Genomic DNA, 23,367 nt, shown 5'->3' on the forward strand with positions numbered 1-23,367 from the left:
GTTACTATACACAGAAAAAAGGAAGAAATGTGAAGAATGAATATATGTTGACTTGATGCAGAGCTTTATAAAAGAAATATGAAAGCAACGTAAACTCTGCTGAGCTAAAGAGACCAAAGACATCTTAAACACAAGACGGCTTTAATCCGTCAAACCTCTAAACGAACTTTCAAACAGAAACAAACTGCTCACTGCCTTTACTTTGGCGGAAATGTCGCCCTGTGTACGAGGTGTCTCCGTGGATCTGCTGCTAGCTTGACAAAGCTCTGACCACGAATAAGCCAATAGGCTGTGGAAGGCAGAGTTGTCCCTGTGGCCGCCATTAAAGAAAGGAATCCGTGAATTCAAATGGAAACCAACAGGAACCGAGGCTCAAATTATGATCCAAATCATTGCTAAAACGTAGGCCGGTGCCAGAGTTCGTGACGTTTCGCCAGGATGTATTTGATTTTTGGGTTAAATTTAGCGATGGAGGAGTGAGACGAGGCGTTTTTATTATTATTATTTTTTTTTAAGCGGAGACCGTTTTAGGGCTAAGGGGGAGGGGGAGAGTTGCTTCTTTGCTCCCTTTTCTTTTTGTTTTATGAACATTTTTGCGCTCTCTTTAACATGATTTTACGGTGTACTTTTGGGATGTCGGCATAGGGACGGCATTGTCTCTTATCAGCTTTTTAGCTCTGGCGGAGGAAACTGCAGTCGGAAGGTTGTTTGCTGAATTAACTCCTCCAGCCAAATGTTACACAAAAATATTTCTCGCTGATTAGGCTTGCACAGAAAACACACAGCGGTTAATTGTTTTTTAATTTCCCCTGGACGTGAAAACGATGGAGAGTCGGATCTCGCAGTGAAGAAGGATGAGTTCTTGTTTCGTACCGAACGGGGCCAGCTTGGAGGATTGCCATTCCAATCTATTCTGTCTGGTAAGAGATTTAAAACTAAAGGAAAGCAGCCATTTTTAACTAGCTGAACGGGGGCTATGCTAACGTTAGCCACAGAGGCATCAGTTGATAGTAGCTTAGCTAGGCTTAAGGCCCTGTCAAGCTGACATTATTATACTATGAGGTTGTTGTTGTTTTTTTTTACTTTAAATGAAGCGTATTTCAGCACTTTGTCAGTTGGCTTCAGTGACCCGACAGTTGGCTTTAACTTTCTGTTCAAGGGGTTTCTGTTCGTAAACACAACTCTAAACCATCTTCAGTGTTAAAGCTTGTATCACAACATGTCATTTAGTTTCCCAGTAGGAGTGAGAAAATGTGCTTTTTACTACTACAAGTCTCTCTGTGATGATGTTGCACTTTCTCCCGTTCGCTTCAGCGCCTTGTTTATTATTAACCTGCTACTATCTGCTTCTCGTCGGATTTTCACTATGTTTTATCAAACGGGGAGCCGCAATCCAAACACTTGATGCACTTCGCCGAGCAGCTTGGAGTTGGAAACTGCCAGACCTTTGAACATTCGCTGCTAGATAGGCTACTGTTTATGTTAAATGCTGACACCTCCCGAATGAACTAGCGTGTGTCACCGCTCAGCTTGTCCAGACGAGCCCTCCTCCTAAAAGGCTTTTTCCTCAAAAGTTGTATTGCTTTATGTTGTTACTGCAACGTGTTTTTGGCAGTTGTTTGTTTGTGGCTTATTCTGCTTGGACTTCATATTCTGTTATCAGCACCAACTAGGGCACAGGCTGATTATATAATCGCTGGCATTCAGACTCAATGGCAGTCCAAACAAAAAGGCAGCAACGTGTCTCTCTGTTGAAATGAAACTTATCCCGCGCCTTCCTCTGGATGCATGTCTTATACGATCGTGTTGCCAGTTGTGGCTGGTTAACATCACCCTAAATAGCTGTGGTCAGAGTTCTCCGATATTTATTTAACCCCATTTGAGACAAACAGTGCATTAAGAGCCGCAGCCTGTCCTATATTCTTCCACAGCAGCAAATCTAGAGGGCCTGTTTACAGTCCATCCTCTGGCCAGATAATCAAGAAAACAGTGGAAGTGTGTTTGTTGTTGCAGTTTATTGGCTTGTCAAAAGGTTTAACTACACTTGTATGTAGGAACGGGCCGGTTTCGGTTTAAGGTTTTAAAACTGTTGAATGTTTCTAGTATTCAAATGTTTTATAGTAGAGATGCCCATTTTCTTTTGATTCGTTGTGATCGACTGGTCAGGCACATTTCTATTCATTAAATGCATAAAAAACTAAGAGATCCCATTGTTTTCAGTCTGTAAATGCATGGAGCAAAAGCATGTTCGTTGGTGTGCTTTTTAAACTGAATAAAAATTAGAGAAAAATACATATGCTTTCATGCATAAATGGGGATAATCTTGTAATTCCTGAATTTTCTGTTGATTAAACAGTACATCCCCTTATAAACAAACCTGCAGCACATTTTTTCTCTTTTATGTGTTTTTAGAAAACAAGAATTGGAATTGGCAAGTCAGACATCGAAGAAAATAGAAATCAGCCACAAAAAGCCTGATCAGTGCAAATTTAGTTTAAAGTTATTTGAATGAGATGCAAAGGAAGTGTCTCAGTTACCAGAGTTTTATCTGGCAGTGTAAAACAGAGAGTAATGAAGCGTTGTGCCTCCCTCAACCCCTGCTGCACTCTGCCAGTCAGCTGGCTTGCAACAGTTTTTCCATGTTTGCAAGAATCATAAAACTGACTGCTAGGAAATGTTTTGAGTCCCGAAACACACGGGTCAGTCAGTGTAAACTAAAGGATCACTGCAATATTGTATATTTTCCTGCACAAACCTGCAGTTGAAAATGACATTTAGCAGGTGTGTATTTAATATTTTTACTAAGTCTGTATTGAATTCAAAACAGCTATTAAATACTGAGTATGAATAATCAGCAGCGTGAATAATCATTGCTTTTCTGGTTTGAATAAAAGCAACACTTTATACATTTCTGTTTCATAATTTTGTGTAAATACTGTGATGCCATAGAACAGTTAATATTATCAATATTAACCCCTGCCTACTTGTATGGTAGCCAGTCTGTTTAATGTACAACCCTGCTTTTAGCACACACCGACACAGCAACCAAACTGTCCGCCCTTTTAAAGGTAACATTTCTCTGCAGAAAATTCCCACTCTCGCTGTGCTGCTCTGTTGGCTCGACTGTGTGCGCTGAACTCGTAATTATAATGTTTATGACCTCGCTTGAAGGCAGTGCTGGCTACAGTGGACGCACGCGATGGAGGCTGGTAGTTGCGGTGCTGTGCCCGTCTGGCTAACATTTTTCTGCACGCTGAGACTAAGCATAACACCGCTGCTGTTATGACTCATTTGCTCAACAGTGTCCACTTTGTGGTTTTATGGCAAAAGAATGTGAACACTCTGTGGTAGTTTACTCCCCCTCCGTTCTTCATTGGATAGTCTCTACTCTGTAAGTAAGACAGTGAGAACTAACTCCCTAGTACATGCTCAGTTGGTGTGTACCTGTAAGACTTGCACGTTTTTCTCTGTATAGAAGGCATCTAATGTGGGGGATTGCTGACTGAAGAAGAGCCAAATTAGTTAAGAAAGACTGAATTTGCATCATTTTGAAAAAAGAAAATGCAGCTCCCACCTGTTAGTTTCAAGTTAGGGTGAATCAGGGTAGGAAGGTAGTAGGCAGGAAAGAAACTGGGTAGGAGAGGAGCATCTGGGACATGAGTTGAGCAGCATCACCTGTTGTCTCATATCTCGAAAGGCAGAGATGCAGCTGTTTGAACACACTGTTCCCTATTCAGACCCAAAACCCAAAGTTGCCAGAGGGAAGGTAAGCAGCTGGCAGAATCAGAGGTCACAACCTCTAGTTATAAAGTATGCGTCACCTCAGGAAAACTTCTCTTCTGAATCCAGTGGCTTTGGCCACAGAATCCCGGCTAATGCACCAGCGTGATTCCTGGCTCTGGCAATATGAAATCTTAAAACTCCTCATGACCAGCGCTGAGTACGCTGCCGGGACACTTTCCTAGCAGTTGCTCACATACCTTAGTATTTAGTTTGAAACAAGCAGGAAGTAAAACTGTTGATTCACAGGGCTGAAAATGCCTGAGGTATACTCATACACACAGCTGGCGAAGCATAGTTGTTGGAAGGAAATACTTAAGAATCTTTGGGACTCTGCTATTTGTTTTTACACACAGTCTGCAACTAATTTATTTAAAAGTACAAACACAACTGCAGATGGCAAAGCCATTTTTGGGAGCGGAGTTGTGGGATGCTGTTTTTTCCCCTTTCAATCTCGGGGGATGTAAGGACACTTTGATCTACAATTTATATTTTTTGTGCACAAAATCAGATTAAACTCAGATGTACAATAACAGCTATAAACATAGGCTGACAAAAGTAGAGATGCACCAATCAACATCTGATGGTGATTAATGAAATATTTCAGTTTGGAAAAGAGACCTCACACCTGTGAAACAACAGTAACATAGGTTTTACTAATATTTTAAAAGGAAAGCACAATGATCAAAGTTAGCATTCTAAACTGGCTTTTGCATCTTTCATTATCGATTAGTGTTGTCTGCTCCAACATTTAAAACAAGCACTCTCCGTGTGTACGTTCTAGAGAACGTAAATCCTTACTTTATATGTGGCATTTCCAAAATCATGGCATCATTTCATATTCCAGAATGATCCACCATAAATAGTGGTTGAATGATTGAAAGGATAAATAGAGGAAATTTCATGTACTCTGTTCGTCCTGAGATGGGTCTGATACTGACATCATTCTAGGAATGAATATCAGGCTGAGGTCACCGATTCAAACGCTTCTTATTTATATTGTCACGGTTTTGTGTTTTTCAGACCCTTTTCCAACATCATAAACCCAATACTGCCAGAGTCGGAAAACATTTTTTTAACGTTTTTGCTTAAACCTTTGAGTGCCAAATTCCATTGTGCTTGAATACACTTCATGAAAGGACCATGTTTGAAGTTGAATATAAAATTATTGGCTTTTTAAAAAAAATATAAGTACAATGTAAGAAATGTGTACAAAATGCAGCTGTAAACGTAATATTGATATCGGTCCACTTATTGCGATCGGATCAGAATAATCCTGGGTCTGAACATCTCTACTGTTATGTACTGAAAATCTTTGTCTCTCTTGCTGTGTTGCAAACTGAATGAACAACAGACAAGTCTCACTCAACATGCTGTAGAAAATAGCTTTTTAATGTATTTAAACGCTTGTTCTGACTTCTCTGATATTAAAAACCCAAACGATGTTGAAAATAGCTCACTTTGACTCTTCTTCACTCAGTAATAATATCCACATCAGAGTGTTGTTGCCAGCCCCACCTGATAGTTCCTACATATACAGGGTTGGACAATGAAACTGAAACACCTGGTTTTAGATCACAATAATTTATTAGTATGGTGTAGGGCCTCCTTTTGCGGCCAATACAGCATCAATTGGTCTTGGGAATGACATATACGAGTCCTGCACAGTGGTCAGAGGGATTTTAAGCCATTCTTTTTTGCAGTATAGTGGCCAGGTCACTACGTGATACTGGTGGAGGAAAACGTTTCCTGACTCGCTCCTCCAAAACACCCCAAAGTGGCTCAATAATATTTAGATCTGGTGACTGTGCAGGCCATGGGAGATGTTCAACTTCACTTTCATGTTCATCAAACCAATCTTTGACCAGTCTTGCTGTGTGTATTGGTGCATTGTCATCCTGATACATGGCACCGCCTTCAGGATACAATGTTTGAACCATTGGATGCACATGGTCCTCAAGAATGGTTCGGTAGTCCTTGGCAGTGACGCGTCCATCTAGCACAAGTATTGGGCCAAGGGAATGCCATGATATGGCAGCCCAAACCATCACTGATCCACCCCCATGCTTCACTCTGGGCATGCAACAGTCTGGGTGGTACGCTTCTTTGAGGCTTCTCCACACCATAACTCTCCCGGATGTGGGGAAAACAGTAAAGGTGGACTCATCAGAGAACAATACATGTTTCACATTGTCCACAGCCCAAGATTTGCGCTCCTTGCACCATTGAAACCGACGTTTGGCATTGGCATGAGTGACCAAAGGTTTGGCTATAGCAGCCCGGCGGTGTATATTGACCTTGTGGAGCTCCCGACGGACAGTTCTGGTGGAAACAGGAGAGTTGAGGTGCACATTTAATTCTGCCGTGATTTGGGCAGCCGTGGTTTTATGTTTTTTGGATACAATCCAGGTTAGCACCCGAACATCCCTTTCAGACAGCTTCCTCTTGCGTCCACAGTTAATCCTGTTGGATGTGGTTCGTCCTTCTTGGTGGTATGCTGACATTACCCTGGATACCGTGGCTCTTGATACATCACAAAGACTTGCTGTCTTGGTCACAGATGCGCCAGCAAGACGTGTACCAACAATTTGTCCTCTTTTGAACTCTGGTATGTCACCCATAATGTTGTGTGCATTTCAATATTTTGAGCAAAACTGTGCTCTTACCCTGTTAATTGAACCTTCACACTCTGCTCTTACTGGTGCAATGTGCAATCAATGAAGACTGGCTACCAGGCTGGTCCAATTTAGCCATGAAACCTCCCACACTAACATGACAGGTGTTTCAGTTTCATTGTCCAACCCCTGTAATAGTTTCACTGGAAAATTAAACTCATTGACTCTCTGAACAGCCAACCACAGGTCAGGGGCGATCAAGCTGAAAATCGTTCGGTTCTGGTTAACAGCTAATTTCTTGGTGCAGATTTAATTTAGCTTTCCTGTTCATGGTGGACCATCTTTCTATAGGTATCTGCAAGGCAAATCATTGCTTCAATTCTAGCATTCAGCTGATGTTTTTCTTCTGAGGAGCTCAGTGCTAAACAACCTCTTCATAACCTCTTATAAAATTATTGCTGTGTGCGCTTGGTGGTGGGAGACTTAAAAAGATCAAGTTTTCGTCTTTCCACAGTAACATATGGTAACATTTTAACAGTGAAGATCCTTGGCTTCTTGTTTAAATAGCTTAAAGTCTTGAAGGAGGAGAACAAATTTCATTAAAAAAGACTTTAGAGTAGATTTGCTAATTCTTCCAGCAGGAACAGACGCTTCTGCTTGAACAGAAAGAGATTCGCTGAGCATGATCGGATCCTGCAGGCTCCCGCTGTAGACTGAGTTAGATGAGACTCGAACACAACAGGGCGGCTTCTCAACAGAAACAGCAACCACTAGCCAGTGTTGCTGTTTGCCAGCTGCTGGAGGTCACAGTTCGGGTCCTAAACATCTACCTCGTCACAGCGTCCTCACAGATTCATTTGGGTTTCTGACTGCAGTGTCAGGACTTGGGTGGAAATGTGCAAAGGAAAACCCGCATGCTGAAGTTGGCCAAATTTGTCCAACTTTATGGCGCACATTCATTAGTTTTAAGTACACAATGGAAAACCTTTCTAGCTCCCTTCCTTCATTACTGTAGTCTTTCAACAGTCACGCAGGGAATCATGTTGCTCTGTAATTGCAAGATTACTCCTAAACTATGGTTTCGTTCTGAAGTTGAGATTATATTTTTTGGGTTAATGTGCAGCAAACATTTTGTTGCGCAGTGATTCAGAACCGAGAGCCAAGAAGAGACGTTTGTCCGAACAATGCCGGCAATAAATGCTCCATCAGTCCATCCAGTCATTGTGTGTGAAAACTGCTTGTGGTCAGTAACACAGAGCCTTCAGTCACATGTATTATTTGTAGTTTTTAATGAAGCAGGAACAATTTGTCATGCACTCAGGTGGCTTCCTTGCAGAAAAGCCACAGGAAAGATGCGACTGTCCTGATAACATCAGAAACGGTTTCAAAGAAAAGGTCACAGCTAGAACTGTAATGTAAGATGAGGAGGGCAGCCTGCTGCTCCTGTAAGTTAACAGCCGTGCAGCAGCTGTAGCTGCAACGTTAATCAGTATTTTAGCAGTGACTGCTATGACGGTGGCTAAATCCCTGCAGTGAACTGGGTCAAACTCTGGGTGACCACAGTGCTGGATCAGTCGTTTTTCTGACTCATGCTGTTTTTTAAGTCTGATGGTGGCACCACAGTATATTAAATTACTTAACCTTCTTATTACTATGTTTTCAAGATTATTCTCATCAGTTTGGGTTTTATATGGTAGTGCCTTTCCAACTGCTGCAGAGTAACCTGACAGCAGGGATATTAAATTCGATGTGCCATGAATTCAAAATATTTCAGATAATTACAATAAACACAAAGAGAGTTTAAACATATATGAATATGTAACATTACTCTAAGTGTAATAATCCATGCAGTAGGAATAATTGCAGCATTCCTATTCTAAATAAAACAAACACATTTAGTTTTACATTTTTATTATTTCAGTGAAATATTGATCATTTTATTCAAGCTTATCATGCTGTTGTAACCTAATGCTAGTTTCTATCTAGTATCATCTTATGCATGCATCTATTTAATAATATGTGGAATTGACATGCTATGGATTTGAATATTGAACAAGACTTGAAAGCATTTTTATGAAAATTACAATAGTTTCAAGTAGTTATACTAGCCTGCATTAATTGATGTCCATCTCAGCTGCCTCTGATCTGTAACCTGTAAGGATTCTGCCATTTAGCTTAGAAAATCTAACATAATTAGAGTTTTCCTTTTGAGCTTCAAAACAAATTATGGAAGAAATTCACCAATCAGTGGTACTTCTCTTTTATTAAAAAATACAGATTTCCCCTAGCTTCAATAAATCCACTCTTTTCATTTTTGCTAAACCAATCATTTCCCTTTAAACATTATTTTAAGATCTCCTAAAAAATGTCTGCAGTTAAGTTGCTATTCTCAACTAGTTTGGCTTGGGTTTACAGTGGATGTGTGCTTGGAAATGTCTTTTTTTTTTTACTTGCAGTAACTCACAATAGGAAACGGTGTTTGTCTAGAGGGCCCTTTAATCTTCTATATAAATATGAGAAAGACTTTTTATTATCCTTTAATGTCAAGCAATTACCCTCTAACTGTATCCACTTTTGTTCCCTGCCATTTAGATCCGACCCTCTAAGAGCAGTAGGGAGCTGTATCTTTCTTGCAGTTTCTCTTCATCAGTGACTTAGACTTTTTTATGTTTTAGACTTTGCTTAATCATGATATGAACCGTTTAAGGCACAAAACTCATAACTGTATGGAAACAGAAATAACGGGACTTTATGTGCAATGATTTTTAGGTCTTGAAAGTGAAATTGGCTGTAGTACTGAAAGCGAAACTCTTATTTGAATGAGTGTTTTTTTTCCCCCTGTCAGTACTTCAACAACTGTTAGATTCCTTTCTTTCACTGAGCAACACATACATGTGTAAAACCAATTCTGTGAGAGGAAGAACAAAGCCCTCTATAAGATAAAACACACAGTGGAGGACTGGACTTGGTCATATAGATGATACGGGGTGTTCACCTTCTAATTGCCTGTCCTCACTGGTTATGATCTGGTTTCACAGTTAACCGTTGTTTCCACCCTCCCCTTCCATTGTGTGCACAGATGTTTCCGACCATGGTGCAGGTGTAAAGTAGTGCTTCTCGTGCTCCAGCAGGAAAGAGCAAGCCTAACTGCTGCTGTACCTCTGCCATTGCACTCAGACCTAGCTCTGCTGATTGAACCTCTGGGCAAATAGACAGCATGTGAGGCAGCTTTAGAATTCCTCAGGAAGTGCGGTTGTTATCAGAGATCATGTTTTGACAATGCGGTCAAATTGTACTGTTTTCATTGTTGAAATATAATCAAATTATAAACTTAAGAAGAATATAATGCAACCTGACTCTTGAGTTTTACTGTTGCTGGTGGTGGGTAGGAAAAAACCATTTGCTTCATGTTGTCAGATGCATAAAGTAAACCAGTTCAATCAAAGTTCTGACATCCTGCAAGTGACCTTCAGAGTCATTCTAGTTGAGATTAGTGTGAACAATAGAGACGTGTGGAAGGTGGTTGCACATGTGAAAGACCTTTAGAAAGCCATAATTGTTGTGATGTGTTTTGAGGTTTTCACCTTTAATCCTTGGCTAGTGTTTGGTAAATATGACCCATCATTAAGGATTTTAGCCAATTTCTCTTTAAAACCAATAATATAACAAGATTTAAGAACAGCATTTTAAATATTGTTTTCTTAATTTCTTGCTACAAGAGGTCATTCTTTTTTTTATATCGGGGAGGGTCACAGGAAAGCAGGCGCTATAAGACATGTTTTTACTATTATTATTTTAAAATGGCTAAATGATTACGGAGGTAACATTTTAAACTGGTTTTAGCATCTTATGCTGTTGGTAAGCACTGTTAGCACTGCAAAACCAACATTGTCTTTGTTAATTTACTCAAATGTTTCAGCTTCTGACCCACAAAATTATAGTGAAAGAGACTTATGGACCCTGTTATTGCTTTAGTATTCAACATTTCTACTGAGTTAGCTAAACAGGGATACCAGGATGACACAAACTGCCTCAACTGCCAATATCTTGCTTTTACCTTTTTTGTAAGTACCATCTTTATCTCCTAACATTTATAGCATAAAAAGGTTTATCTTTGGTATTTTTACTGTCTAGTTTTAATTAGCCAATTGGGGCTTCACGGTAGCACTGTTGCCTTGCCACAAGAAGGTCAGTCCAAAAACATGACTGTTAGGTTAATTGGTTTCTCTAAATTGCCCTTAGGTGTGAATGAGTGTGTGTGTGGTTGTTTGTCTTATGTGTGTCTGTGTTGCCCTGTTATGGACTGGTGACCTGTCCAGGGTGTACCCCGCCTCTCACCCATAGACTGCTGGAGATAGGCACCAGCATCCCTGTGACCCACTATGGAAGAAACGGTAGAAAATGACTGACTAGTTCGAATTAGGGCTGAAGCTATCGTTTATTTTAGTAATCGATTAATCTAGCATTAATTTATTTCGATTAATCTAACAAGAGGTACATTTCTTTGGAGGGCCGTGCGGCCCTCCAAAGAAATGCCACCCCACACCATTACTGACCCACTGCCAAGCCGGTCATGCTGAAGGATGTTTCAGTCAGCAGATCGCTCTCCACAGTGTCTCCAGACTCTGTCACGTCTGTCACATGACCTGCTTTTATTTGTGAAGAGCACAGGGCGCCAGTGGCGAATTTGCCAATCCTGGTGTTCTCTGGCAAATGCCAAGCATCCTGCACGGTGTTGGGCTGTGAACACAACCCCCATTTGTGGACGTCGGGCCCTCATACCATCCTCATGGAATCGGTTTCTAACCGTTTGTGCAGACACATGCACATTTGTGGCCTGTTGGAGGTCATTTTGCAGGGCTCTGGCAGTGCTCCTCTTGTTCCTCCTTGCACAAAGGCGGAGGTAGCGGTCCTGCTGCTGGGTTGTTGCCCTCCTACGGCCTCCTCCACGTCTCCTGGTGTACTGGCCTGTCTCCTGGTAGCGCCTCCAGGCTCTGGACACTACACTGACAGACAGAGAAAACCTTCTTCCCACAGTTCACATTGATGTGCCATCCTGGATGAGCTGCACTACCTGAGCCACTTGTGTGGGTTGTAGAGTCCAGTCCGTCTCATGCTACCACGAGTGTGAAAGCACCACCAACATTCAAAAGTGACCAAAACATCATCCAGAAAGCATAGGTACTGAGAAGTGGTCTGTGGTCCCCACCTGCAGAACCACTCCTTTATTGAGTGTCTTGCTAATCACCAAAGATTTCCTCCTGTTGTCTATTCCATTTGCACAACAACATGTGAAATTGATTGTCATTCAGTGTTGCTTCCAAAGTGGACATTTTGATTTCACAGAAGTTTGATTTACTTGGAGTTATATTGTGTTGTTTAAGTGTTCCCTTTTTTTTTTGAGCAGTGTACATTGTAAATGACAAAAACATTAAAAAAACTCGATTCAATGCTTAGTACTTGAAAACATGAACAATTCTTAGGTGTTGCTAAAGCTTTGTCACTTGAAGTTCTGGATAGAGCCTATTTATAGACAAAAAAGGTTTTTATCTAAAATGCAGAACATATATTTTTTGTACTGTTTTGGCTTAATTTACTGTTCTGACATGGTCGTTCTTTCAGAGTCTGTATACTCCAGAAAATGATTCCATTCCCTAATTAGTTGACAATTATTTCAACAATTGATTAATCATGATTAATCCGATTAATTGTTTCAGCTTTAGTTCTAATTTCTGAAGAGGATTTGAGGACCCTACATTCATTGATTTGCGACCCCAACTTGAGCGCAACTACAATTGCGAATGTGAATCCTTACGTTAACTGGGATTTTCAAAAGTCTGCCATCATTTCCAAATCCAGCATAGTTGGAGGCTGACAACGATGAAACGGAGCCTTTTCTGTGCTCTGCTTGGCTTTCCTGTTATTAACTGAAAGTCTTGCTCTATTGTCTGTGAAATAGCTTTTTAAATCTGTTTCTTCTGACTTTCTTTTTAAACATCGAACTGATATTGAAAATGGCTAACTTTGAGTCTTGTTCACTCAGTAACACCTTCCACACCCTGAATGTTATCGGCATGCCATGGTGATTTTGGGGTTTTGGACCAGTGAGTCACAGCTAAAACCCGATCAAGCCGATTTTACCAGCTGATTGCTTTGTGCTTCTCTATGTAAATTGTTCTTTTTTTTCTTCAGCTCATATCTTTAAATTGCAGGTAAAACTCCAGCTTTCTGTTGCCAAAGATACGACTTTCTTTCTTTGTAGGATTCCTTGAATCAAAAGGCCTTAATTGTGGAGGAAAAAAGAGGTTTGGCTCTATTATACACTTTGCTACATTATTGACATATGCTTGAATCACAGAAACAGACGTGGAAAGTTGTTGTTATTGCTACTGCCTATGGGCTACCAACTTGTTTCTGTGGGCCACCTTAGCTCCAGCTGGCGACACACGCCTCCACCACCATTCCTTCTAACAACACAAATCTCTCAGCTTATCCCTACTCAGGCAAAAGACCACTGCTTCGCCACAACCACGAGTAATCACTTTTACACGCTCGATGCCTCTGAACTTGAGTTAAGATATCCCCCTGAATTGTAATGGATTAATTGGTTGAATATACAGCAGGAAGGCTGACTCACTCTGCCTGAACGAAGCAGGACTAAATGGTTGTGTAATGAACAGACTATGTTGTTACAGATTAGTTGAAATGCCTACAAGGAAAATCAATGACCACGTATGCAAGCAGGAGTGGATATGTGTGCGTACGGCATTGTGTTTGTGCTCTAATGTAGCTGGCATGTGTTGCATGTGTTTAGGTAAACACGGGTAGACTGTCAGCACTTGGTTTATAAGCAGCAGCCCGAGCCAGCAGTGAAGCGTAATGTTCCTGTTTTAACACTTAATAACCCTGCTGGTGATTTACTGCCTGTGAGGATTTTTCCTCTGGGTTCTGTGCATAAAAGCAGACTCCACCACCAGGGCCATAATAACCTGAATTATTTTATCCCGATGTGTTTTGAACATTTTGTTTCTTGTAATCTTGAAAACACTTAGAGCTCTTACACAGCCCTTAACGGAAACAAACACATTGCCTTCCAAAAGTATTTAGAACCTCTGAACATATTAGGATTTACCTAGCCCCTCAGCTGACTTATGATCTAGCCAGCCAGGCTGCCAGTGCCAACATCTGCAGGACGTGTTGTGGTGCTTGTAGGCACTGGGCAACATGCTGTGGTATTTTGGCTGCATACTTAAAGAGGGGTTTACAAACAAGAGTATTTAGAACCTCTGAACATTTTAGGATTTACCTAGCCAACGCAAGTACATGCCTAATTTTGAAGTTGAGTAAATGGCATACTGTACAGTTTTCTTAATTTCCTACAATCAAAAATCTGAAAAGTGTGGCATGTATTTGTATTCAGCCCCATTTACTCTGATACTCCTGAACGAAATATAGTGAAGTTATTTATTAGTTATTTGCTTTAAGACGGTGTATAATTAGTATTTAATATCAAGCCTTAAATGTTTGTTTGGGAACATTAGTGACCGAAGAGCAGCATGAAGACCAAGGAATACAACAGACAGGGCGTGGAGAAAGATTTGGAGAACTTTATAGCAAGGTTAGGTTGCAAAATGATATGCCAAATATTACCAGAAAGCCAGTTAAGAGGCCCATGGTACCTTTGGAGGAGCAGTAGCGATCCACAGCTCTGGTATGAAAATCTTTTGACAAGACAACTGTTAGTTGTGCACCCTACACATTTAGAGTAGGAAGAAGTTTAAAAAAAAGCCTTAAGTAGTCTGTTATGAACTTTACCATAGGACATGAATGGGCTACAACAGACATGTTGAAGGAATGTGCTCTGGTCAGGAGAGACCAGAACTGAACTTTCTGCAGATCTTTGTGTGGACAAATAGCAATGCTGCATCACTCTATAGACGCCATGTAAAACATGGGGGTGGCAGTATTATGTTGTGGGGGTGCGTTTGCTCTGCTGGGAAGCTTATCAGACTTGATGTAAAGATACATGCAGCTAAACTGGCAAAATGCAGAAAAGTATAAGGGATATGAATACTTTTACAAGATACTGTATGTAAGAGCCATTTTCCCCTCCCACTTCATCTCGTTTTACATTTTTTTTTTTTCTACAGCAGTAATCAAATGTACTCTTTGGAAGTGCTGGCCCCATCAAATAGACATAATAGCTACCTTTTTAACGCTGCTCAGCACACTTTTTCTCCGAGGCGCTAAATTGAATCTGAACCAGCAAATCCTCCCTCTTACAGTTTTTTCTCTCTCCCTCACCTCCGTTGCAGGCTGACTTGACGGGGATCAAATGGAAGAAGTTTGTGTGGCAGGGGCCCACCTCTGCCCCCATCCTCTTCCCGGTGACGGAGGAGGACCCCATCCTGTGCAGCTTCAGCCGTTGCCTTAAGGCTGATGTGCTGAGCGTGTGGCGGCGCAGCCAGCGGCAAGGCTGGAGAGAGCTTTGGCTCTTCTGGTGGGGGGACGACCCGAACTTCGCTAATCTGATCCATCATGAGCTCGCAGGTAAGGGCCCTTTAGCATCCGCATGCAGTGTTGTTTATGTAGCTCTGTTGTTGGACCCTGTTTATGTTTTCTCTTTTATAGAGGTTACAGTGCAATGCCCAAGATGCCTGTAGCTTTTCTGTAATGGAGGTCAATGAAACTGGGCAGTTTGGGGGTAAAAAGAGGTCTTTAAGTGCAAATAATTTACTCTGCTGCTACAAGAAATGGAAAAAAAGATGTGAATATAAAATTCACTTTGTTACCTGTGAACCTTTCTTAGAATCACCCAAGGTTATACAGCTATAAAAGAATAATGGCTGTAAAAGATAAGGGAAAGTGCGGTGCTCAGTGCTTTTATAAAGGAAACACTTCAACATGATGTCAAGATTTGTTATCGATTGCACCGTAAAAAATGATTGGAGTGAGTGATTGCCAGGCCGGCACCAGAGGGATGCCCTGCTGTAAAGGAGAGCAACAAGGAAGTGTTGTTATGTGTGTAATCTAATACCTCCTTCATGCCCCTGCCTTTACCCCCCTCAGCTGACTGATGATCTAGCCAGCCAGGCTGCCAGTGCCAACATCTGCAGGACATGTTGTGGTCCTTGGAGACACTGGGCAACATGCTGTGGTATTTTGGCTGCATACTTAAAGCAGTATCACAAATCTGTAGCAGCAGCTGCCCTGTGGCAGAAAACGCAGTGCTTTACATTTTAGTTTGAGGCAGAAACAGACGTAGAGTCACGTGTTGCTTCTCTCCAGAAGAGGCATAGGTGGGCAATCATTACTTGAGTGAGAAGTACAGTATGTGCGGGCAGCCATGCAGAAATGAGGCAGATGCATCTACTCTCTGCTCTCTTCTTTTTCCCTTTGTGTAGGAACAGCATGAGTTGTGGAAGATTGATCGGGAAAGTGCCATCTTCATGCACATTGCAATGTAGATGAAAGTCTGCTGTCTGAGCCACACACAGCCTGTCTGTGACCCTCATTCGTTATGAGACTTTGTGCCTGAAGTGGACTCGGAGTGGGAGCTGAAGGCTACGATGGGCAGCTCATTCAAGCCTAACGGGTGCTGGTAATAACCTGAAGCGGTTGGCTCAGGCCCTCTGATGGAGTGTGCTTCATTTCAAGCAGGAGGATGTGTTATAGAGCATCTTAATTTGTAGGTTGCTGGAGATGGGGCTATTTTTCCACGAGGACTGAAAGGGGGATGAGAAATATCTCAAGTGTTCTGTTGATAGAAAACAGCTGATTGACCATTGGGCATTATAACCCAGGCATTTTTGAGGAACTCTGGAATGCTTTGAATCTGTTCCTGTTGGGAATACTGGTCCTTCTCAAAATATTAGCATATTGTGATAAAGTTAATTATTTTCCATAATGTCATGATGAAAATTTAACCTTTATATATTTTAGATTCATTGCACACTAACTGAAATATTTCAGGTCTTTTATTGTCTTAATACGGATGATTTTGGCATACAGCTCATGAAAACCCAAAATTCCTATCTCACAAAATTAGCATATCATTAAAGGGTCTCTAAGTGAGCTATGAACCTAATCATCTGAATCAACGAGTTAACTCTAAACACCTGCAAAAGATTCCTGAGGCCTTTAAAACTCCCAGCCTGGTTCATCACTCAAAACCCCAATCATGGGTAAGACTGCCGACCTGACTGCTGTCCAGAAGGCCACTATTGACACCCTCAAGCAAGAGGGTAAGACACAGAAAGAAATTTCTGGACAAATAGGCTGTTCTCAGAGTGCTGTATCAAGGCACCTCAGTGGGAAGTCTGTGGGAAGGAAAAAGTGTGGCAGAAAACGCTGCACAACGAGAAGAGGTGACCGGACCCTGAGGAAGATTGTGGAGAAGGGCCGATTCCAGACCTTGGGGGACCTGCGGAAGCAGTGGACTGAGTCTGGAGTAGAAACATCCAGAGCCACCGTGCACAGGTGTGTGCAGGAAATGGGCTACAGGTGCCGCATTCCCCAGGTCAAGCCACTTGTGAACCAGAAACAGCGGCAGAAGCGCCTGACCTGGGCTACAGAGAAGCAGCACTGGACTGTTGCTCAGTGGTCCAAAGTACTTTTTCGGATGAAAGCAAATTCTGCATGTCATTCAGAAATCAAGGTGCCAGAGTCTGGAGGAAGACTGGGGAGAAGGAAATGCCAAAATGCCAGAAGTCCAGTGTCAAGTACCCACAGTCAGTGATGGTCTGGGGTGCCGTGTCAGCTGCTGGTGTTGGTCCACTGTGTTTTATCAAGGGCAGGGTCAATGCAGCTAGCTATCAGGAGATTTTGGAGCACTTCATGCTTCCATCTGCTGAAAAGCTTTATGGAGATGAAGATTTCATTTTTCAGCACGACCTGGCACCTGCTCACAGTGCCAAAACCACTGGTAAATGGTTTACTGACCATGGTATCACTGTGCTCAATTGGCCTGCCAACTCTCCTGACCTGAACCCCATAGAGAATCTGTGGGATATTGTGAAGAGAACGTTGAGAGACTCAAGACCCAACACTCTGGATGAGCTAAAGGCCGCTATCGAAGCATCCTGGGCCTCCATAAGACCTCAGCAGTGCCACATGCTGATTGCCTCCATGCCACGCCGCATTGAAGCAGTCATTTCTGCCAAAGGATTCCCGACCAAGTATTGTGTGCATAACTGTACATGATTATTTGAAGGTTGACGTTTTTTGTATTAAAAACACTTTTCTTTTATTGGTCGGATGAAATATGCTAATTTTGTGAGATAGGAATTTTGGGTTTTCATGAGCTGTATGCCAAAATAATCCGTATTAAGACAATAAAAGACCTGAAATATTTCAGTTAGTGTGCAATGAATCTAAAATATATGAATGTTAAATTTTCATCATGACATTATGGAAAATAATGAACTTTATCACAATATGCTAATATTTTGAGAAGGACCTGTAATCTTAACTTGTTATGGTCTTGGTCATAGGCCCCATGTCTTTTTACCGTCCCCTGCTTTTCATGTTTTCATATTTTGGTTAAAATCATTGCCACATTGGTGGGATATTCCTTTTGATTCTTGATATCTTCTTGATTATGGACCAAATCTTTCGGATCCTTCTTGATCCTTGTTTTTCTCTTTCCCTTGTCTGACGCTGCAGTTGAAACACTAGTTCTGGACTGGGGCCGTGTTTTAATTAATTTCTCATAAAACCATTTAAACTGGAGATGCACTAACCAGAGCATTTGTGGCTGATTTCCACTCAGTGGTTTTGTAAAGCTCTAATCTGGTGATGCAGGTTTTTAGGCATCTCCAATTTATTTTAAAGAGCTCCAAATATATATTTTTTTACTTTCTGGATACAATTGAACTGCTTTAACATTTGAAAAACTTATAGTAAAATAAAACATGTATTTCTCAGAAATAGACCAGAGTTACAGAGCTGTCTCTCTCTTCTTCACCGAAAAACAGTAGAATCTTCCATGCTATGGAACATCTGTCCAAGCAAAGGCTTGGAGCATATTTCCTTAATTAATAGACGAAAAAACAAATACTGCTCACTGTCGTTTATTCTTGTTTTTGTGCCCCTTGGGTTAGGCCAATGTGCCGATATGACAATATGAGTCGAGATTAATAAACAAAACCTTGATGATGTTTTTTTGCTTTGGATTCATTGCAAACGTAGACCCCAGACTTTGAGTTGTCTGCCCAGATCCTGGGAAGCTTGGAGAATTTGAATCAGTTGCGTGGTGTTTTAGATTGTTGTTAATTGTTAAAGTTATTTAGGACATCCTCCAGTAACCTCTCTGCCCTTTAAAAGCACAACAGTGCAGTTATGTGTTCAGATTGCAGGCTGTAATTAGTCCCTGACAGGTAGAATGTTATACAGAAGAAAGAGGATAAAATACAGATAAAATGTTGAAAATATTACAGTACTTCTACTGTGAAAAAGGCTTAAAAAATTATGCTGATGATCGTAAATGTTCACACTGAAATTATAGTCAAGTGACCATTTTGCCCCTACCTCAAAGATATGGTGCACCATATCCCAAAATATTCAATTATGTTTTTCAGCTAAATCCATTCAAGACTGAGAACAGCTGCGCTGAGCTCTACAGTTGAAGTAAAAAATCCTGGATTTCCTGTTATTTGTTAGATTGTTAAAAAAATAATTAATTTATTGCTGCTATACATGAGCCTTAATGAGCTGTTCTGTCATAACTGCTCATTATTTATTTATATTGGGACCAGACCAGAGAGCAGTCAATGTTACACTGCTCTGCAGTTACACAGGTTTTCACAAACATTCTAGAACAAAGGCAAACAGAATTACAGAGTTGAAATTTTAAACAGTCTATTGCGTCATGTATTAGAGATTAGCGTGGTAGTGTTACTGTGGATTCCTTGTAGAGAAAGTAGACCTTCAAGTGAACTGTGAGATTTCCAAAAGGCACTCGACATCTCTAAATTCGGCATGTTCCCCAACATTCGGAAATAAACACGTTAAAAGGACAGAATAGAGCAACTTTGCTGTCATACATTCAGCTTCCTGTTATGAGCTAAAGTCTAACTCCCTGTTGTAGCAGATTGAATGAACAACTGAAACACCTGTAGAAAATTTAAAAAGTTTATTTTCTTACCTTAGTGACAACTTATGCTCTCAGATGTGTTGTCAGTGGGACCTAGTAGTACCTGTCATGATGTATTTACAGCAAGAGATAAAGCTTGGACTTTTGGTGTTCAACCGGCCAATCACCAATCAAAACTGGTAACGCTTGAAATTATTTTCTGGTCATCAAATCGGTGCGCAGGTCATCCCCAGTTGAAACAGTCTGTTGGCTTTGTTTGTATTTGGCAGGTTCTTTTTGAGGACACTGTGTGCTCACTTTCTGAAACATCAGAATCTCTATCCAGATGATCACTCCTGGATATCAATGTTCCAAACAGAGAAGATGCTTCTCCCCTGTCTCAATGCTCTTTAATGCTGTGGACAAAGCACTTTCAAAGGGCCTAGATTTCTGTTACATTTGACTATTGAACTTCCACTGAGCGGTGTTGCCAGATGGATGTTGATGGAGTAAATTTTTTGTGTCCTGAGCATACAGATGGGTGATGGCTGATTTAGTGAAAGGTTTTATTTAACTTTTTGCCCCAAAATGGAAGGATGGCATCTGTGTTTATGGACTGTCCTAGATGCTTTGCCCGAGGAAATACAGGCTGATAAATGACCCTTAAACCTTGTTAGGATGAGTCTGAATCATTCAGTCTGCTGAAATGTCACAACCGTAGACACCTCTCTACTGCCACACACATTTCCCTGCCTGGTTGATGACTTTTATTTCAACTTTCTTCTTAGCCTCACAGGAATTTCAGAGCTTTGTGTATTTTGCATCTTCTTTTTAGTGTTCGGGGCAGTGTTGGCGGTAAACATGAAAATCCACTGTTGTCCTTTTTATTTGGGAGGCTGAAATGGCTCTCGTCCATTCCCCGCCACCCTCATTAGATTAGCCGCCTGTGAAAGTCTTTTAATTTTGAGCAAGTGCCATTTGTGCGTACCAGTGTGTCAGTAATCCCCTTTCTCCAGGGAGACGAGGGGAAAAGGAGCAAGCTGCAGTGAAGGGTGGAAAACTTGAGGGATCTTTTAACGTCAGGCACTTAATTGCCATTGAAAGAACGCACGGGGAACTAACCACCAAGCTTCTTCCCTACACTGTTGGACGACCCACCCTGCTTGCTCTAACACTGAGAAAACCAATTCTAATCTTCCCCTGGCCATGCACAGGAATTATCCCCAACAAACGACTGCTGTTGCTGAATTAAACAACTTGCCTCCCCCATCTTACCAGTTCAGTTTAGGCATGTATTCTTATGCAAATGATCACTCCACTCCAATGTCTCCTGACCATAGACATCCAATATGAAAGTTAAATAGCTGCTATTCCCCCCCCTCATATAATACACAGATTCTTCCTAGTCTCTTTTTTTCCTTTAAGGCATGGCAGTCAGGCTTGGATGTTTGTAGGGACCATGTTTTTTGGTACTGATTGATAGTCTGACCCACGTTTCTCACTTTGTCTTCACTAGTTTGCTGTCCCTGTTGCTTTGTAAGACTTACTTGCCTCCACACTGGAATCACTCATTGTGTTTCTGATAAGGTTTGAAGGCAAACACTATACAGTTTGTAACAAATTATTGGAAGTCAGGTGATGTTCTCATCTCCGCATTACGTCAAAGACACATGGATGCTTAAGTCTGGCTTTTTAATAATAAAGCTGAGAAATTATTGGACATGAAGGGGAAGGTCAAAAGGAACAGGGAGTCATCTGCTGCCTATAACATTTTATCACTACACCATCTCTACTCTGGCCACTGGAGTCCCCATATCTATTCATTACTGGGTGCTACAGCCAATCTCCTGGGATTGCCAAAGGGATGCCAAAGTGGGGGATGGGAGATGACTGCATTAACGTTGTCGGTCTCCTCCACCAGTTTGACGAACATTGTTTGAGATCCATGCATTTATTGAAGGGAAGAAAAGCTAATAATAGCAGCACTGTGCTAACTTGGTTTGATATCATCTGGAATTGATTATCGTCTTTGCCAGTGGTCTCTCGATCATGGAGTCTTTGTGGCTTATAGCTAAGTTCACCAGTTCTTTTCCCCTGTTTTGTTTGTCATGACTTTCCTCTGTGCATTTGAATCAAGGGTAAAATAAAAGGGGCTCTGTCTTGCACCTCAGGGCAGAACATCTAGTTCCAAAGGGCATATTTCAGTAGTCTGTGCGGGGCATGTTAGCTGAAAGTTTCACTTTCTGCCAGGTTGGCCAGTTTTTTCTGTTCTTTGAAGATATTTCAAGAGAAACGTGTTGAACTGCTTTCATTGCAGCAGAAAAATATCTAAAGCTCTGTTTTGATAATGCAGATGTTTGCTGACAGCAAATATGGGAGCATATACTGACATACAACCAATTTGTTGGGATCTGTGGTAACAGTGTGGAAAATGCCTTATAAAAGTATTTTATGGCAGTAGTATAATCTCACATTGATAAAACAATCTTTATTTTTAGTTCAATTGGGAAACACATTTATTGCTGAACCTAACAATTACCCTTAAAATGCATGCATTATTTTCATTTACACTCAAGTTTTTAAGTTGATCATAGTTTCAAGTCTCCCTAGTAATAATCCAAGACTTTCTCCCTCCCCTGTGGTACATGCCGTAACACAGAGGCTCATTTATTTTGTCTTGCCACTAGTGGTGCACACTAAATCACAAATATATCATCAGCAATATTTATACTGCAAAAGACTGATTGGAATCCAATATTTGTTGGTACTTAAATCTAATAATCAGAAAGTCGCATTTTACATGCCATGACTACATTCAGCCTGTTTGGATGGAGCAGATCTCCACACCTGACATAGGCGAGGATGTGGAAGATCACAGAAAGCAGCTGAAGCATCGCTACGACACAAGAGACAGAAAGAAGTGACAATTAGTCGTCACTGCATAATTGTTTTATTATTGTGAAGAGAATATCTTCTGTAGCCACCACTTGCTGGTATGTTTGTTTCTTCAGACTGTTGACATGAAAAGAGTTTGATGCGCCCAGATTTATTTAGTTGGTCTGATAAATCCTGTAGTCTGTGATCTTTCAGCAGGTCCAGTTGTTAGGTGTGATCCCTAGTCTTTCCATAACAAAATAAAAACACCCAGCCAGTTAGTGTGAACATCTGGTCTTTTCACAAGCTGTCAGGACTGAGGAAGTCATGTTGTTTTTACCCCAGCCTAACAATGTTCAGAGTCCATTCCAACCAGTAGTTTGGGAGTCATGCCAATAGAAAAACCTTTTCTGTCCTACCATCACAAAACTGGAATGGAGTGTCCAGTCCTTAATCCTTTTGAAAACCCGTGGAGTAAGCAGAAGAGAGATGACCAAAGACTGTGCAGAAAGGAATGGACAACTACTCTCTCTGTATCAAACAAACTTGTCAAATGTTATAGAACAACTACCAAGTGATACCTTAAAGGCAAAGCGGGATTGTGCAAAGTATTGGCAGCAGGGGTACCTGTAACCATTGAAAACTGGTCTTAACATTAGATTTTTTCCCCATGTAATAAACATACTCAAGGATTGCATTTTCAGGACACGGTGCTGGTGGTGTAGGGGTTAAGCATGCGACCATGTGCAGAGGCTATAGTCCTTGATGGGGCTGTCCTGGGTTCGGGTCCTGGACGTGGTGACCTTTGCCAAATGTCTCTCTTTGCCCTCTATCCTGTCTACCTACTATCGAAAACATGAAAAATACAGGCATTTTTCACCGTCTTTACCAGGGATGCCAACACATGTGTTTACCTCTGTAATAGTTCACCTCATAAATGCGCAATAAGGACTACATTTGTGTAAGGAATACTTGGGGTAAACATGACAAGGAAACTTCTTAGGGACAAACATCCTGGCAAACCTC

The 23,367-nt window shown here is 41.2% G+C and overlaps 1 protein-coding gene across 1 annotated transcript in view; it reads left to right on the forward strand.

Moving 5' to 3' along the window:
* Positions 1-296: 296 nt before the first annotated feature.
* med13a (mediator complex subunit 13a) overlaps positions 297-23,367 on the forward strand; it is a 94,941-nt gene continuing 71,870 nt past the window's right edge. Inside the window, exons 1-2 of the mRNA XM_047378967.1 lie at positions 297-920; positions 14,711-14,945. Coding sequence (XP_047234923.1) covers positions 855-920; positions 14,711-14,945 — 301 coding nt within the window. The 5' untranslated portion in view covers positions 297-854. The remainder of the gene's footprint in view (positions 921-14,710; positions 14,946-23,367) is intronic.

Source organism: Girardinichthys multiradiatus, chromosome 11 (assembly GCF_021462225.1).
Source record: "Girardinichthys multiradiatus isolate DD_20200921_A chromosome 11, DD_fGirMul_XY1, whole genome shotgun sequence".
NCBI lineage: Eukaryota > Metazoa > Chordata > Actinopteri > Cyprinodontiformes > Goodeidae > Girardinichthys > Girardinichthys multiradiatus.